Source organism: Anas acuta, chromosome 1 (assembly GCF_963932015.1).
Source record: "Anas acuta chromosome 1, bAnaAcu1.1, whole genome shotgun sequence".
Lineage (NCBI taxonomy): Eukaryota > Metazoa > Chordata > Aves > Anseriformes > Anatidae > Anas > Anas acuta.
Window position 1 is genome coordinate 7,442,275 of NC_088979.1, and position 19,832 is coordinate 7,462,106.

The following is a 19,832-nucleotide window of genomic DNA, read 5'->3' on the forward strand; positions in this document are numbered from 1 at the left end:
ATCTCCCTAAAATGATGTGTCAGAATTCTCAGAATCCGGGTTTCCAAAATATCAGTTTGATGGAAAATTGAAAAACAAAAGTTTCAGTTTAAGACTCAGACATTTTCCCAAAACTAGGAAGTCTGCTTTCTGGCCACATACAGCTTGTTGGGGTTCAGTTGAGTAGCTGCAGTCTAAGGGGTGTGATTCCTTATTAAAGTGGGGTGAGGAGTGCCATTTTTCCCCCTCAGGATTCATAATGATACTATGCACTTAAGAGCCAAGCAACTCAAAAGAATAGCCTCAAATGCCCTAATACTTCATGAGATCATTCTATGCAATCTCTCCTAGGATTATAAATCATAAACTTGTACAGGGAGTCACAGGAATCCTCATCAGGAATTTTCCTTCCCATTCAGGTTTCCATTGCATTCAATGCAACACCCAGGTGGCTCTCTTTAAATATCCCGTCCCTAATGATTACTGATATTACATCAAATGCTTAAAGATGAAGGGAATATAATCAGAAAAATGAAAATGATAAATTCCTGCATTGTAATAGTGGAAATATTTCTGACAGCTACATTGGAAACATAAAAGCTAGTTTTCAAATATCAGGAGAACACTGTTCAGTGACAATTTTCAGTTTTATTGCTATTATCACTTAAATATATTTACACAACACTTTACCACCATTCTCCTCTAAGATGTCTTTTATGGTTAAGACAAATGTCTACATTTAGCCTTCTCTCAGTCAACAGTTAATTTGTAAAATTAAACAGTTCACATAACTGTGCATCAAGTTATTCCAGTATTTATATATTTCTATTTGAAGATCACATTTTATATAACTGAAGTACAATTTAAAGCAAAAACATATTAAAAAATTGAGTGTCTGAGCATATTCTGAACTTCCCCTTCCAAACGTTCAGTAACCTTTAGCTACGTACCTCCTGCCCTACTTTTTCCATAGGTATACTTTATTGTCATATTTATAATCCGATGCTTGTGCAATCATGACAATCAACTCTGCTCTATTAGGAGCTTAAAAAAGAAATCAAATTCTCAGCATGGCTACATGTTCAAAGGCACAATACAGAGGGTATTCATAGTGCCCGTTAGTTTCAGGTGAATTTTTAAGTAACCTGGAGTGACGAAAGTCAGACTCCATTGCTGTGCTACCAGCAAATATTTCTGTTGTGATGCATGCACACATGCATGATGTCAGCATGCACAGCAAGCACTGTGGGCCATCCTGTCCGGTGTCCAGCCCCTGACAGCTGCTTGATATTCTGACAAAACATGGAAAAAATCTCAGTGATTTAAATGGAGTAGGGACTGAAGATCCCACTTGCAACAGGAGATTCTTTCAGTTTATACACTTTTCAAAAAAAGCAAATATTTAAAAACAGCACTTTTAGTGTTCACATCTTAATTTCTACTACCCTCACATTTGTTACGGAGTAGTCATAGTCATTCTCAGGGAATCTCCTATCAGCCACCCATCTCCTTCATGATGTATAGGGAGCTCGTGGGCAGGACAGTGGCAAAAGATGAGATACGATATTTTCACACAAGCAGAATTATTTATAACATCTGATCCTGATGCTTTTAGAAAATGCCTGGGCATTGCCCGCCCAGACGTTGGCCAGTGCCAACAAGTGACAGCTAGCAAGTGATGAAACAGTATCACTTGTTTGCCTTCCTGTGAGTTAACTCCTACTTGATAGAGGAGATGGGCCTTTTATTTCAGAGGATTCGTAATCAAACTTCTTTTTTCTCCTTCCAATTTTCAGTCTAGCCAGACCTCGCTGGAGTTGTTTTCTCTTCTGTTTGTGCCCTCAGAACCCTTGCCTTAATCTTATCCCACTGCTTTATCCTCCTGACCCTGAGATGATCTCTCTGCCCCATCTGTCCTCATGCCTTTTCTTCATTTCCCACACCTGGATCTTCACGGTGCCACCTCCTGCCACTCCTTAGGCCTCTGCAACATCCTTGTGTCTTCTGTAATATTGACTTCTGCAGCATCCACCGAGTTCAAGACAAACTCAGGAGCACGTACAAAGTCATGGTCTCCTTACCTCTGATATCAGAGTACTTCAGCAGTGAGACGCTCCTCAGCAGCTGGGAAGAGTACTGAAAAGGAGGATCCACTGTATGAACTTAACACTGGGACTTCCTGGCAGGGCCAAGTAATTTGCTACTTTGGACTCAGAAAATTTCAGTCTGTTGACCTTTCAATTCAATGTACAGTTCAATGTACAGGGGGAGGTATACCTCTTCCTAAGGTAAAACATTAGGAACATTCCTAAAAACATTCCTAAAACATTAACTTGGAGGGTGTTAAGCAATTCCTAATAGGAAAATAAAATAAAATACAACCATATGAAATCCTTCGGCTTACACCCCATATCTAGCTTGCATAGATGCTATTCCAGAGAAGAACACTCTCCCTGCCTTGAGCTCTGCACACTAATGCACAAATCCTCTGTGACACAACTGATCTTACTCAGAGCCTCTTGCCAATGGCAATCCTGCATCTCTTCTGCAACTCCTTCTATTGCTGAGCATTTTTATTTTAACACTGCTATGGCCTAACAAGAATAGTGTGTGGAAGTAGGTTTCTCAGTGCCCCTGTCAAACATTATGCATAGCAAGTGGCAGCACTGTTCCAGCTGACTTACTCTGCTGATTGTCTATGAATAGGCAGTAAACTCTTGCAGAGGGTACGGGAACCCTATACAATATAACAGTCTCTATAGATGGATCACAGCAGTCAATATGATTATAAATACATTGTATTTTTACATGCATCCATTTTGGAGGCATTTACATGCCCCCCAAAATCTGAACTATGTCCAGAAATAAGAGTAGAATTAATTATTACGTCCACATCAGCAAGCAAAAGCAACAGGCACAGATGTACGGAATGAAGAGCTTGTGCGGTGAGAAGGATTCAGCAGTCATATTACACCTTTCTTCATGTGTTTTATTTTGAAACAGTTCTAATCTGGTTTTATAAGCTGAGTTTCATCAAAAAGCAATCCCATTTGTACACTACAAGCCTACTCTGTAATGCAAAACAAAACAAGATACACGTGCAGGACTGGGAGAATCACTTCAAAAGCTTATCTATAATTCAAATGAAAATGCTAATCTAGATGCATCCAGAAACCACCTCAGAGTGTCCCACAAAATGTAAAAACCCACTTGAGTTCACAGAGATGCATCAAGTGCCTAAAGCATGTGCAGCTTTGAGCATGGTCTACTGCTTATCATTCCTAGTCAGGAAAGTATTTTCTTGTCATTTCAAATGACTGTTTCTTTCAATAACCAGGTCTAGACTATGACAAAGTAGAGACTATTCTCTATTAAGGACAAAGTGACAGATCACAGTTTGTGCAAGAGACTAATAATGCTGGTACAGAAAGGTAGTATGAGAAATCTAGCTGATCACAATACTAGCTAGTTGATGAGAAAAAAAAATAGTTGATCACAATAAAAATAGTAAGCTAAATAAATATGAAAGTCCATACATCAGTAATACCCCCTACTATTTGTTTAAATGAAACCTGGAGTTTTGCAAGAGCTTTGCAAAACATGGAAATTCTGGCAGATGAAGAAACAAGTGGTTTGACTTCCACCCTCACCTTGGATAGTGGAATAGATCATTATTTGGTTATTTCAGCTAAAACAGAGAAAGAGTAGGAAGAAAAATGCCAAAAGCAGCTATTGTGCCAGAGAACTGGTTGTGATAAATGTAGGAGGAAAGAAGGAAGGCAGGGAAGAGAGGGAGGTATATTCTAAACTTTTCAATTATGCTAGGACAAATGAAAAAATAAACCTAAACAGAAGGAAAATAAGATCTATCAAAATACCTGGTCAAGGTCAAAAAACAGTGAGGACATACATCTTTCGAAGAAATCTCTTCAACAACTATTTCCAATATAGAGAGGTAAAAGAGATAAGATAGAAAAAAAAAAAACACTTTAATGTGAGTGTCAGAGTTGTGACCAAAACATAATTTAAGAAACATCTTAGTCAATATGAAATGCCTTCCTGGCACTCCTAATAAAAGCAAAATGAACAGGATATTAAGAGTCAGGAGATAACTCTTCTGCAGTACTGAATGAACTATTACATGGCCCGATTCAGCAAAGTGAGTAAGCATATACAGACATTTAAGTATGCATTTACGTCTCATCATCCTCAGAGAGTCTGATATATGCCTCAGCACTCCTCTCAGTGGAGACCTGTGAGTGGAGGTCTCTCTTACACACAAGCCTTACTTTAATTCACAGACACAAAGAAGCCCAGTCTCTGTGGAACAACTCTAGGACTTGGAGGCTACACTTTCACGCCCCAGCTCTGCAAGATCACAAACAAAAAAAAATTTCGATACACTTGCTGGCACACAGGGGCCATGTTTTAGAACCTGCTCATTCTTTCTCTGCTTCAGCTCTGTACTGCTGTGAAGGAAACATTGGTACTTCCCTACCAGAAAGAGGAGAAGTGCTTAAAGTTATCACAGGGTACAAAAGTGATGCTTCAGATAGAAGCTACCCTGACTTTAAGATTAAAGTGCTCTGAATTCTTTGCAATTTGAAGGTCAAGTCTCATGAAACTAGGATCATTGAAAGTAAAGGCCCAGGACAGGGTCAAGGGTCAAAGTCCAGGAAATCAAGCTGAAAAGGAAAGCTTCCCGCAGGCACAGTTAAGACTCCTCCACTGCCTGCTTTGCAACATATGGTGTAGTAAGAGTTGCACACCCTCTTCCTGCGCCCCCAAATTAACTCCCTGGCACCACCTGTTAGGAGCTAGCAGACTGGAAAATTATTGCATTGGGGACAGATAAAAATGGGCGTGATGGTTTTGATGTAGTGCATTTCTCTCACTCACTTCTGTGCCTATAGGAAAAGAATATTGTATTTGGCACAAAATTAAAATTAAAAACTGTAAATCAAGACTGTGAGCAATATTTCATTCCTGTATCTTGCACCGTCCTTTAGAAATGATCTAGTTAATAACCTGACCTGGTTATTTTATGACTTGGAGATATTTGTCTGAAATCTGAATTCCTTTGTTGTCTATTCCACTACCTACATTTTAAAGCTGTCTTTTTATTCTGAGGACCTATTTTCTCCTCTGCCACACAGAATACAAAGTGTCATTGCTATATAAACTCCTTGCCAAGTTCAAGAACCACGTGACTGTAGAAGTCACAATATTATGAGCATGCTTAGGTCCATGATTTCATGCCATGTAACTAAAATATTTCTTAAAAGAAACATCCTTCCTTCTTTCCAAACTTGTCTGCTTGTGGGTAATGGATCTATATCCATAAATCGAGAAATATAATCCTATGAGACCAAAGCAAAGAGTTATATATTTATATAACTCTACAATAGGGGATGCAGAGCAAAAGGGGATAAGACAGGGAAGCTTCAAGTGCAGCAGATGACACACTGGTATGTATACAGAGTATCTCATGCGTGCATGCAGGTTGTATCAAAGTGTACTAATCTGACATGTGTTGAGCTATCCCAGGATAACTCAGCTCACTTGTGCTCCTTCGCATCCTTCTGAAAATGATCACTATCCAGCACCACCTCTTTTCCTTTGAGAAGCAGTTCATACACCACTACAAGAAGATAAAATATTGGCTGTGACTAACTTAATGAGCCTGAAGCTCCAAAGAAAGAGGTAGAAAAGAAGTTTGAAATTTATTATTTTTATTCTCCTGCTTCTTTCTAACAGGATCTGAAAATCATGAAAGAGCTTAAGTGCATCAAAGAACATCCCTTGAAAATCATGCTTACAGGCAGGAATACAAATTGGATACCAGTCCCCAGGCCACTGGCCTACCTTTGTAGAAGGGTAGCTTGCATTTAATTTCCCCTGACTAACAATTCACCTTTATTAATTAGAATTTAACACTTGAAAACATGGGGGGTTAAGTTTTTAAGTGAAAATTAAAAAGAAATATGAATTGTTCTTATGAAAATGCTGCAAAATTAAAAAGGCTTTTAAACTATTAAACTCTCAATGCTATTTATACTGCTAGTGGCATCATGACACAGCAATTAAATTATAACCCTTTCAATAAAAGACTGTAATTTTGCCTATTTAAAATGGAAGGGAAGAAACAAGACACTTTAGTTCAGGAAAGTCTCAGGTAACCAGAGATGTAGGCAGGCTATAGTTTGGGGAAAAGGAGAAAGCAGACAATTGTAAGCGTTTGACTGTAACCTAGTTTGTGTTTAAGTGTTATAGGAAGTAGTAGATGATCCGTCATTAACCTCTAGCTGAATTATGTTTAGGGAACATTGGGTTATCTATAACCCTTTTCATAAAGTTACTTCATTTTATTCAGGCTGGTCTGTCACATAGGAACTCAAAAAACTATACTGTGTTCCCTAGTTTGTGGACTATTCAACTAAACCTTGACATTTGTAGCATTTTTGAGGATTAAAAAAAAACTTACATAGATAATTTTAAAATAATTCCTACCACTATCATTTTTTAATATAATTGTTCATTTTTTCTTACCCTATTTTAAACATATGGGAAAAAAATTACTTTTCCTTGCTATCCTTAAACTATATAATATTAATGGGACAAGATTCTTTAACCCCCTTGTAAATTCATCATGATTGACCCAGCGATCCAAGAAGCAAACTTGTTTACTCAAATATAACAACTTTTTAAAACATGCTATTACTTTAGAATTATTTCAGTAAAATAACGAACAACATTGGCTATACCCTAATGTCAAATCAGAATTTATATGGGGAGAAATACAGCCCAGCCCAACACATTTGGAAAAAAATTTGGGGTGGGATGACATTACACAGCCAAAAATGAAACTCCTCTGGCTAACTGCGCCACCTTTTGATTTAAATTTAAAGGAGAAATTAAATGATTGTCCAGTTCCTAAAAGAAAACACTTATTTAAATATATGCCCGTACACTTAGAAACAGGTTCAGGAGTTTACTTTATTTATTTCCTACAGAGAAGTGCAGGGCTGCATACTTTAGTATTGCTATTACAGTTAAAAGCCATGTCAGCAATAGAAATAGAAAAAATATATCCATTCTTGCTGGTTGTGTTTCTGTAATAACAGTATACACATCAAAATCAATAAAGCCGGGCAAATGGCAGTGTGGTGGTTTAATAATCTTAGCACTGTTAGCTAAGTATGCAATCAAGTCTAAAACAAATGCTTCATAATCCATTCGTTTCTCCTATGTAAATCTATACTCGTACAATCCTGGGAAATAATAAACCTTTACTTCTACTGATTTTTTCTAACATTTAAAATGTATCAGCTGTAAGCCCTAATTTATAGCCAACGTATCGCAATTTGCACTGAAATATCTAGTCAGACATGAAATTAAATAGCACAGATATTCAAAGGAGTTACAGCATGCATTTAAATATATTAACCACATCCTACCTTGCATCCAAACATCAACGACAAAGTGTTGTTGGTGCATGCAACTTTGCAGTGGCAAATCATTGGTGTAAAGCAGTCAGGATTTTTAACAATAGGGCACATTCCTTTAGTGCTGCAGTAGTGGCAGCCTACTGAAGGCTAAAAACAAGTAGCTAATACAGCACATGGAGTAGCAACATATGCTGTTCAACAGCTAGCTTTTCTCTTGCTGGTCAGAAGCAGCCTGCTTGAATCTCTACCTGTGTCCCATTCAGCCATCCCCTTCTTTGTTGATGAATCAACGACGCAGCATTGATCACGAATCTCAGGATTTCCCTTCCTCTGGGAAATTAGTTTTTACATTGGAAAAAAAAAAAAAAAAAAAGGAAAAAAAAAAAGAAGAGAGAAATGGAAATGAGGGGGACTAGCAGGTGTGGCAGTATTAGCATGTAAAAGGATGTAAACGCCTACTCATAACAATCACATAAGATTGTCATGCTAGCTGAAGTGGGCTGAAATTATTCCATCGGAAGAAAAATACTGCAGCTCCTGATTTGGTAAAAAGCCAGTGAGTTGCTGCAATACATAGTCATTGTGGGGAGAGAAGAGAAAAAAAAAATTACTTATCTAAGAAGCCAGAATCCTCAGCCTTTATCAATATGCATTCCAGCAAGGATTCCCTTCCCAGCGCCTCCCCGAGAAAAAGAATCAAATCAGTTGCAACTCCGGAGAAGCGATGACCTTTGCTTTCCCCAAAAAGATGAATCTCAGCATGAAACAAACTGTACTCAAAGCTGAAAACCCCAGATGCTGGGAGTTTGCAATCAGGGAAATACAAGTAACATTTATCCAATCCTGGCTTGCCACATGGGAGCTTTCTCCGGGCACAAATTTACAAATAGACAGGTTGAAGGATTGCAGGAGACACTGAATAAAGACATGAAGTTACACGGAAAATGCACCAGCATGAAGCTTAAAATGCAACCCTCTTTAAACCGCTTTTGATGCGATGTAACAACTGAATCTCCAGCTAGTACTGTTATCCTATAACCTCCAGACGGCTTTCTCTATTCCAGAAATGCAATAATTAAAGAAGTTTGGGAGCATAATGCTGGTTTGGATTCAGTTACAGCTGTCGCTGTTTCTTCAGTTAAAGCAACACCAGCTGAAAATGCATAATAAAGCATTTGGATGAGCAAACTGCTAGCTGTGCTTTTTAAGAGGATTATTTATATCAGAAGTTGGATGAATATATCCTCCACTTCTAGGTTCAGCACACACACATATATAAAATGAAAAGGCTATGATATAGGAAGTAAAGCAACGTCTTCACCAATTTCACAGCTGATAGCAAAGCAAACCCAGCAGTTGTTCCACAGTGACTTGACCCTGCTTTTTGTACCTCACTAAGCTCTGCCCATCAATTAGAAACTCTTTCGAAAGAAATGAGAGCAGCTTGTCTCCCTGGCAATTGTGAGTGCGTTCTCAAGGCACAACTGAAACAATTTTCTGTAATAAACTCGAACTGAAAATTTGTTATACAACAGAATGGAGAACATGGCAAATGGAGGGCTCTGTATGCAGTTAGGTCAAACAGGATAGAGAGTAAATCCTACAGAATTTCTAAAAAGGTCTGAGACTTCAGACAGTAATGTATAAGATCTATTAATATTTTATATTTATAATATATATATATATTGTGCATGTATGTATTTATATATACATATACATAACATATATACATGTATCTATACTTTAAGTAGCATTTATTTGGTATAACTTAATCTCTCTTTGCAAAGTTCCAAAACATAAAAGAAATATTTTATTAGACAGCTTAGATTTGACACTTTCTTTTGCTTTATACAATAACTTTATTTTTACCCATTTTTTGTGTGTAGCTAAATCTCTACTTGATTTAATATTTTCTGATGATTGTTTTTCACTCTTTGACTTTTTAAAGTTAGAACCTGCAAGAACCTAAGCTCAGTAAAACAACAATAGTTTCTAGTTCAGAGCACCAGATAGGATTGTTCTGCGGTTAAAAGTTACAACCCAGTTTCATTGCTGAAGATTTATTTCTTGCAAATTACAATCCAGTGTCCTCAATTCACTCAGCTCATACTTTTAATCTACCAACCTGGACACAAGTGCTATATGTGTTTTGCTATGCCATGGGAGAAGACTATGCAGATGCCAATCAATTGGCTATCAATAATCTAAGTTTGTCTGACCTGTTAGTCCAAAGAGACATCACAGCAGCACTTAATTCCACCTTGCTGTGCCAGTTATCGCCTGAAACAATGAGTGAGCCCATTTAGAAATGTACTGTGGTGACAAACAGCAGCTGTAACATAGCTGGATCTTTGATCTGTTTATTCCTAGCTTGCCTGTCTCATTATTAAGCTATATATTATACAGATTTTCTTTCAAGTACTGTCTCTCGCATAACCAGCACTGGTGTAAATATAGAAAAGTGTAGTTTCCATGACAATACATTCCATAGTTACAGCCAGCAGCCACTATCATTAAAACATGAATCACGGTGCTACCTTAAGGTGTGAGCATGCTACATCATTGGCCTTATAAGCGTTAATTTGGGAAGGGGGTGGCATGACAATATTTTTGGTAGACTCTACTACAAAATGCCACAAAACTGTGCTATTTAACAGTTTTAGCAGTTCTAATATCCACCCATCTTAGACCTTTAGGTGATCAGTAACAGTCTCAGTCTGTTCTCATCATTAGCATTTCTAATATGAGAATAAATTGCATCTGCACTTTTCGATGTTTTAAACATGATGTCCTGATTTAAAACTGGACCGATAATCACACAAATGTGATTTCCGATTAATGTTCATGGGGCAATTAAAATCACCTGCATTTAATTTCCAATTCAGATCTCAAAGAAGGGAAGGAAAAACAGCCAGTTAACCTCTTGGATCCTTTGGATCTCTCTACATTCAGCTGGCTCCTACTCTCAAAAGGGAGGACATATCTCTTTATTAGAATTCCCAGCTCTTTCTTAGTCCCTAATTTTTAACATGATACTATTGCAGACTTTCAACTAGAGCAGGTTTCACTTGTGATTTTGTTTCAAGTACTAAGAAGTATCAAGCCCCAGTCACCTGAGTATTGTGTAAGGCATGAAATACATCTCTTCACACTTAAACTAGTTGTTGCCTTCAAGTGAAAAACAGTTACCTGATGTACAGTCATTTGGGAAGAGATCAGAAAAGAAAGACTCATTCCAATGACAGATTGGAACAATAACTCATATCACAATTGGCCAAGACATTTATTTCAATTATGTGACAACCACATATAGAAAACTGCTATAAGAAAACATTTGCTCAGATATCCTCTTTTACCTTTTCTACCAATAGCACTCAGCACAGATGCAGAAGCAAACTGATAATTGCTAGAAAAGTCATTTAAATCATAGTCAGACTGCAGGAGCAAGGTTTCTTGGAAAATCAATGTCCACGTTTCCTCTCTCTCTGACAGAATATGCAGAGGATCATACATTGCAGGGGTTGTCATATGAAAAAGAGGGACCAGAGATGTGCTGCGCTTGGCGAAGCCGTCAGCTTTGTTGAGAGTTCAGTGCACTGATCCAGACTACTCGCTCACAACAACTGTGCTGCCACAATGATTCACACCTTTTTTGCTGCTAGAAAAAGGGGAGACTCCCAGCAAATCTTGGTGTCAAGATATTGTCTGTTACTTTGAGTAAAAGTGACCCCACCAGTGAATTAGTCATCTGCTATTGTCTGAACTGCATGTTTGCAAAAGTTGCTCTTTCTCACACTTGCTACAAAAACTCTTGCCCCATTTATCTTCTTCACTGGTCTGTTCAGCTGGTAAAATTTCCCCCACTGTACCAGTCTCTCCGTCAATTGCCTTCAGCCAACCTTTCCAGGTTCTTCAACGACATCTACCTTTCATAGTGCTCCACTATGTGGAAATACACAAATTAACCTGCAATGATGGAGTTGCTTTACTGTAAACATTATGGTCATGTTTGATGATACTTCCTCCCCTAATGCATACATACCTTGTTCTGCAACAGAGTTAGCTCAAATAGCACTCCTGAGACCTGACATATCACATGAGAACCAAGAAAGCTGATATAGGTAAAAATGAGTTAAGTTATTTAACTGGAGAGTCACAATGAATTTCTAGATATTCAGCCTTGACCAGGATATTAAAGATATTTGATTTTGTGTGTTGTTGTTTTTTAATTCTCTGCTTCTTCTATTGAATAAATTGCTTAAGATTTGATATTATAGTATACACTTGTGTATTTCCCCTTCCATATTTTCACTACTCAACTTTTCATTCCAATGCTCTACCATGAAAATTTCCTCTAATGCTCACCATACCCATCAGATACCAGATCAATATGATTGATAGGCCCTTGGCCAAGCTATATGCATTGTTACCTCCTTCTAATCTTCTGTAAAAATTCAAAATCACCATCTCTGTTGTTCTTCTCTGAATTCCCTGTACTCTAATCAAGCCTCGTGAAAACTAAATCTGTCTCCGACAGTGATTAAAGAGTTGTCTTCTCAAAGAATCATATTAGATGAAAGAAAAGAGGAAAAGGCTTGTTACACCACAGGCAGCATGTACAAAAGGAACCAGAGAATATAAATATAAAACAAACTTGAAAGATCCCCCATCAGTAATAGAAATGACTGCACACAGCCTTGTTTCTTAAGAACAAAATTGTCCCAAATCTCCCCTGGTCTAAACCACATTTTCACAGATGTCCTGTCATTTGCAGGGATTTGGGGCATTTCAAAGACTTTAACTGTGCCTACCTTTTATGTGAGGTGGTCATTTTGGGGAATGAACTGTTACCCATTTTGTCTAATAGATCTGACTGTTATCTATTTTGCTGATATTTGTCTGCTGGTGTGAATCAGAAGCTGAGACTTAGTTTGCCTGAAAATCCATCCACCTTTGGAATAACTAACATTGAAGCTCATCAAGGAAAGACCATACAGACACCAGATATCAGTGCAAGAGCAGCTAAGATTGCTGGAAGATAGCCATAGCTCATGTAAAGCTGGGTTTGAACCCATGCTAAGGGGTAATAAGTGATTGAATTTTCAGCCCCAGTGTTAGAAGGGGGCTGGTTTTATGCATCCAGAGGCTTAAGGACTCTGGATTTGTTCTGCCGTAAGAACAAATGAATAGGGTCGAGATGAGAGAGAGAGCCCCAAGGATAGCCATGTAGCAACAGGTTTGCTGCTTCTATGAGATGCAATTGCTGTTGCTACGACCCACCTTTTCCACCATCACCTGCAGCTGCTACTGCATCATACAGTCCTTCATGGCAGCTGGTTTGGATTTCTGAAATCTCTGTATACAGACGGAGAACACTTGTCTCATGCTGGTTCTCTACAGTTGTCTTCATCACCTTGACTAGAAAGGGTGTGGACAACTAATACAGATATAAAGTTCTCCTGGAGATCCACGACCATGGAGGCAGATGGGCAGAGAACAGCTAGGATGCTCAGAAAAAACACCTATGCATTAAGAATTCAGATGTGGTAGGCAGCTTGGAAAGCACTATATGACTCAATCTCTCTCCACCTGAAGGTGGAGATAATGCCTTCCAATTAAATGCCCATATCTCCAAGTACACAGTCATATAAACAGTGATTTTTAAGTTAATGGGAATACTCTTACAAAAAGTACTCATGCTCATAAGTGTTCACACATTTTAAACTGCCACATTATCAGCACAGATTTGCATTTTTAACCAGTGGAAAACTGGTCGAGGATGTAACTTATAACATTAGCAGTTTTATCTGAAGTGTTAACTACATCTAAAATTGTTTCACAAGAAACAATATGAAAAACTAAGATGTCCCGAGAGAGACACAGATCTTTCCAGAAACTAATTTTTATCTGTTAAATCACTTACAAAGCCACTAGTTGTATATGTTTTTTTTTGTTTTGTTTTTGTTTTGTTTTGTTTCATAATTTTTTTAGGCATGTATAAATTTAAATGAAAAATGAAAAGCAAAAAATACTTGAATTAAATATTTGAAGGAAAAAAAAAGAAAAACAAACAAAAAACAACAACAAACAAGCAAAATGAAATTAGTTCTCAATAGCTACAAAACTGTTCTGCTTTTCTGATGATTTCTAGTTATATGTTCTGTTAGAATTTTTCTGTGACAAACAGAAATAAAGACTCAGTCCTACCAACAAAGTGAAAACTCACACACAACATATTCAAAATATACATGCTCCTCCTTAATGTCATTATATAGACCCTCTGATTTCTTCAAGTGTTTATACTGTAGAACAAATATACCTAAATGAGCTTAAAATGATCAGTTTAGACACCACATGCTTGCATGCACAATGGACCAGGTGCAGTGTTTGTCCAGGATGCTAGGGCAGAAGAGGAGTTAGCCTAGACTAAATTTTGTGTTACGAGGACTACACTCTTACTAGGACTGAACTGGCTAGCTCAGTTATGTCAATATGAGCTGAAGTCATCGCTACACACATATATATATATTTATATGCATTAAATAGAGGTGTTAAGTCTTGCCAAAGTCTTACACATGGTCACCAGCCCTGCAAGCATGTCCTTTCTGCTGTGTGAACATAGGGCTCCCCGAGGTAAGAGACAAAATAGCAGTAATTTTCCAGCAATTTTCCAGTCTGCCCCTGAATCAATATAAATTTCTACTTCTGTAACATCCTTTGGTGAATATTCTTCAGTTTTTTCACTTCTCTTATGACAATCTGTCTTTGTTTATTCTGAATCTATCTCCTGATATCTTTATCAGCTGTCCCAAAATGTTGCAGTGGAAGAAACAAGCAACTCCTGTTCATCTCTCTGTGTCACTCATGCTTTTGTAAACTATTGCTGTATCCTTTCTAACTCGTCTCTTTTCCATAATGAAAAGTTGTAGCCTAATAGATCTCAATTTCTGTCATAAAAACAGTTTTTATATATTTGAAGACGGGTATTTTTAACTCAACTTGTTCTCTTTAATTCTTTTAAACTTCAACATAGCTCATAAAATCCTTAATGTCTTCAGTTGTTTCCTCAAATCTCTGCATCCCTCTCAAAGTGTATATCCAAACCATGACATTGCCAAGCAGAATAATTCCTTCCATCTCTCACTTCCAGTAATTCTCTAAATATATTCCAAGTTTTTTAGATTAGCTTTGCAATAGCCTCACATTCTTCACTCAGACTCATTTTGAAATTCATTTCTACGCCATCCCATACTTCTCTGCCTACTGATTAATCAATATGCATTTGGTATTTGTGCAATTGGATATCTCTTCCCACATGCAATACTTCACACTAGCATTTCATCCTATTGCTTTCAGGCCATATATTTATACTGAACTTTACATATGCCAGTCCTCTGGCAAATTCCAAGGGGCTCAGGAAATGGACTTTTATGAAAAATACTTGGAAGCAATTCTTTCTGGGATTTGGACTAGCCAGAGTGCAGAGTACTACATCCCCAGAAAGAGTTTCAAAGGGGAAGTTCACTTTCAAGAATGTGTGTCAGGTCACAGAGAAGTTCCATACACTGCCTAGATCTCACTGACTTTGGATCATACAGGATTCAAATGTTGGTGCTCATAAATGACCCTTATAGGTAGGAACTCAACAAGGGCTATACCTGGCTAACGGAAATCAAGAACTCCATCTCGTTTAAGAGTCATGTCTGAAATGCTGTTGTGATCTAAATAAAAGTTTGGAAACAAAAGAAGCAAATAATACAAAATAAATAAAGTAAAAATCATTATCATCTTGACCATTTCCTGAAAGCATTTCATAAGGACTTTAACTCTCACACACAACTCCCATAATTTGCTTTTATTGGCAAGCCAGTGCCTATACTACCTTCTCTAGTACTGAGCAGTTCAGACTACTGCTGGCAGCTACAGAGAGGAACCACCGGAAACCAGCCTTCATTTCTTGTGTCATATGGTACTACTATTTAGAGAGAAATGATAAGCCTAAAGGAAAAGTACTTGAAAGCAGAAGTAAAAATAAAACTGATGATGCATCACAATTCACAAGAAACAGAGAAGGTCGAGCTTTTCGGCACTTTGGAGAAATGAATTTTTCACAACATTACTAGTTTTTTTGCAAGAAACTGATATCTTGATTGCAAAATGTCACCAAACAAAGTGATAATTTCAGGCATGCAGAATAAATAAATAAATATATATATATAAATGGACCAGGCCTGAAACAATCCTATTTAATGCAAAGTCTTACATTACTGAACTCCACATTATTACATTTAACCCTTACTAAGGAGTAGGGTGCTAATCAGACACATTTCATGTCAGAGATCAACTTGGGCTGTCGCCGTGTGTGCTAGAAACAGGAAAATAACCTTTGATTCCTTGATGTACATTTTATTTTACTCACAAATTCTCCCTGATGAGAAAGAAGTTCTGATTAACCAGATGTTTGACTTTTTAATTTTAATTTTTTTTTATGGATAGATGCATCCTTTTTTGCCAGCTCCCATTCAGACATTCAGAATGAGTGTGGTCTAGTGGTTCCCAGCTGTTAGGAATATTGTTGCTGATGTTCTGTGGATTTTCCTGAAAAGGAAATTCTGCCTTCATTTCTAGCAAATGACACATTTTTTAGCATTTAATAGCTTTTCAGTTATGAAATTCTCATTCCATTAAAAACAAACAAACAAACAATGTGCAAACCAAACCAAACAAACAAACAAACAAAAGACATACCCAAACCTTAAATTTCACTCCAATGTCAGCAGAAATCAAATAAAAGATGTGATCATGGTCATATCTAAACTTTACAAAAAGTTTTCCAACAAAACTCCCACAAAAGTATAACAGAGACCTCTGTATGACAACATCTGCTTCTGTACTGTTTTTTGGCTCTTCTAACTCCCCTGTGCTCAGGACTGGTGGTGGACACTGGCCCTGGACACAGCAGGTGCGCAGTTTCCCATTACATGACCCTGTTTTTGGGGGGACAGAAAATTTGGATACGTCTGTTAAATGTATCCTCTACACATCTAGGAAACAACCACTGCTAATGACAGAGAGACATAAATGCTCCTATTGTGTTTTTTTTTTTTTTTTTTTTTCTGAAACGGGTCTGTGCTTGGCTCCAAACCACACAGAGACGCCAACCAGTGGAGCCACTAATAGCAGGAAAGGGCCATTGGAGAAAAATGCCTCTGAAATATCTTTGTGTGTGTGTGTGTGTGTGTGTGTGTGTGTGTGTGTGTGTGTGTGTGCGTCTGCATGTCCATGTGTGTGTCCTGGTTTTAGATAAAACTCTGAAGCGTGACAAGTTTTTTGCAGTAGAAAACGTAAAGGTTACCCAGTGAAAGCTGGGAAGGGGTCGCTTTTGTGTTTTTAATGTTGTGGCATAGATAACAGCTCCTCTCTCAAAGCCTTGAGGGTCACAAGAAACCTGATGGAGGGGTAGGGAATTTTGTTGTGGGTTGCCTGGGAATCCTATCAATCCTCTCACTCACGGGAGGTTTTCTGCTGGGCGCTCTCACAGCACAGGCTCTCCCCTGGAGATCACAGTCCTCACTTGACCTTCCAATGCAGCGTGCTCAGGGAGGAACACAGGGCTGATTACAACCATTCTTTTTTGCTCCTTCATGGTCAGAATTGACCACTGGCCCTTTACAGCGCTTTTCTATTTCTAAAACTGTACTAAAAGTCCAGGCAGTGATTTTTGACCCTGCTAGAACTGCACGAGCATTTTCTGTCCCCAGGGCTGTGGGAGTACTAGCAGGTTCTGCTGCTTTACACTGATGTGAAACAGTTCTGGAAATCAAAGCTGTTAAGGAAAAGCACATTGACTCCAGCTCTGTGTCAGTCACGCACATCTCCTACCTCCAGTGTTCCTGTACCCAGGAGGAAAGGAACGACCTAAAATGAATGTTACACAGAGGGAGTGTCTCCTCTAAGGTATCCATGGGAGTAATAAAATGAAATAAAGCTGAACTCTGGAGAGTTGTTGGAGAGCCTGGTTGCCACTTCTCTAACAACAATTTTAGTGCCTCAAAGAAGAGAAGCGTAGTGGGAAATCAATGCATTTCTGAGGGAAAGGAGCCAACACAGCTTAAACTGCGTCTAGTGGTGGCAAATCTCCGAGACCCTGAAGAACCATTTTGAACTAATCTGGTGACCAAAGACCACCTCCTTGCCATGGAGTGAAAGGACTGCTGCCAGACCCCAGCATGGCCTCAGGACCCCCGTGCCGCAGGCAGCTCCTATTCACTCAGGAGCACCTCCACAGAAGTGATGCTAATGCAAAGCAACGTGCGCGAGATCAGCTTGGGGTGCAGGAACAGGAGTCTCCCTATCTTCCTCGTAGCTAAATTAACACCAGTCAGCCAGGAGAGGAGTTTAAAAGAGCAGAGGCCTGGGGCTGTTTGACTCTTGCCTGGCTGAGAGCTGTTGTGAGCCAGCTAGAGGCACGGACAGAGAGGACCATAATTCTCAGGGCGGCAGTATCCTTGGTGCTGCCCTGTCCAGGTGTGTGAGCGAGCAGCTTTGTGGCAGTGGTAGCTTACCTGGGGAGAGCTGCCCTCCTGCTTCTGCTCAGTCTGCAGTGCAGCTGACTTGTCTGGAGCAAGCTTCCAGGAAAAACAAAAAAAGCAGGCTGGGCAAAGTCTGCTTACAGGCTGTGCTGCAGCAGGAGCATCCATCTTAGATCCAGTGGAGGAGGAGAGCTTGGACATGCTCCCTTTTTAAAGCAACAGTGCTCCTACTGAGCATGGTGAGGAAGGGTAGTGCTACGCTACACCAGTGGTTGCATTGGGTATGTGCAAAGCACTTTACAGGCATTAGCTAACTGATCTTTGCATAACCTTTTCGAGCTAGGCAATTAAACATCATCACTACAGTTTTGCGGGTATGAAACTGAGCAGGGCTGAACTTGTGCAGAAGCAGCCTGTGATTTTAGGGTGCGTGAGCTGAAAGGCTTTCGGTCCGATTTTGTAGGTGCAAACCATCCTGTAGGCCTGACTGACTTTGAGAGCGCAGAGCATCCATAACTCCACTTGCAGCCAAGAGTGTACAGTTGTTTTTAAAATCCAATCCCTGGAGTATTTCAAGTTGGAAATAGAAAAAAAAGGAGGCACCCCAGATCACTAAGCCATTAGGATAATGCTGGCTTTTGTGTCTAAATATATCTAAGAAGAAAAGTCTAGAGTCAGCGTTTTGTCTCCCTGCTTTCTTTTTATGCATCTGGACAGGTCTCCTTCCCAAGGGCTCCCCACAGATGTCTGTGGAGCTGTTGATAAAGGTTGGTGTTTGAGAAGGAAAATAAAGCTTTTCTAGTCCAGGGGAAAATTTCCTGTTTAAATTACAGGAACTGAAGGACTAGAAGAAGGGACACCAAAGTTGGATTCACCATCACCCTACAAAAAATGTCATCGGGGAGTAGCACTGGGTTCGGAGAGTAGCATTTATCCTTTCACTGTAGCTCTGCATTAGCTTTACAAAGGGGAGAAAATAGACAATGCGTAGTAAATAGGGGGACAAGTGGGACATACTGCATGACTGGGAGCTGATGTTGACAGAGTGGTATGTGATGTTTGCTTAATTTACTCTTTATTATCCTCAGGGCATATTTTAGTTATATGGCAGATCCTTAATAAAAAGAAAACTTTCACCTCTAAGTATGATTGACCAAATAGCTATAAAAGAGACCTTTGAGGCTGCCTTTCTCCTGACTTGGTAGTGCTGTAGCAGTAGTCTACCAAAGCCCAGATTTTCAGTTGGACGGATGTGGCCTGGTACCTTGTGGGATTTTCACTTGTAGGCTGAATAAATTTGAATTTGAAATTAAAAACAGGGCAAGTAAGAACACCCATTAGTGCCTCATTGTGATTGTAAGTACATAAATAGCATTTCACATCTCAGGTTTATCTCATTCAGTGCTCCAGACAGGAGAACTCACTTTCCTTACAGCCTTAAGACAACAGCTGAAGATCCTGATGTCCTTCAAATCGTGCTTCAAGGTACATCCACGTATTAATGCAGCCTTTTTATCCTACAAACCTTCCAGATGTGTGAGAGTTACAAGCTGAGTATTCTCCAAAGGGACAGGCCTGAAGTAATTCAAAGTCCTTCGTTAGGCACTCTGTCAATGCTGTAAACATCACTATTTAATTGATGTACTGTTTTTATTATGTGTGCCCTAAGGGACTGCGCTGACCAGAGCCTCTTGTAAATTGAATAAATAAACAAATAAATAAGCAAACATTGTTGCCTCAACCAGCTCCTGTGTGACAGAAAATTCTGTGTGGTTTAATGTGGTTTCTACACAACAATTTTGCTGGCTGGAATGGCTTGTTTGATTGTCATTGGCCCTGGCAGGCTCTTCCAGCTTCTTCCTCCACCTCAGCA

At 38.9% G+C, this 19,832-nt stretch overlaps 1 protein-coding gene across 27 annotated transcripts in view; it reads right to left on the reverse strand.

Annotated features, from left to right (window-relative positions):
• The window catches only part of DLG2 (discs large MAGUK scaffold protein 2), a 1,027,768-nt gene that overhangs the window by 650,201 nt on the left and 357,735 nt on the right, over window positions 1–19,832 (reverse strand). The window contains exon 1 of one of the 27 annotated variants that reach the window (XM_068662067.1): window positions 7,437–8,178. The exons of 24 other annotated variants lie outside the window; for them this stretch is intronic. In XM_068662067.1, the coding sequence (XP_068518168.1) occupies window positions 7,437–7,538 (102 nt within the window). In that variant the 5' untranslated portion in view covers window positions 7,539–8,178. Of the gene's footprint in view, window positions 1–7,436; window positions 8,179–19,832 lie in introns of those variants that run through there. 2 more of the 27 variants (XM_068662548.1, XM_068662891.1) reach the window with 2 other exon arrangements.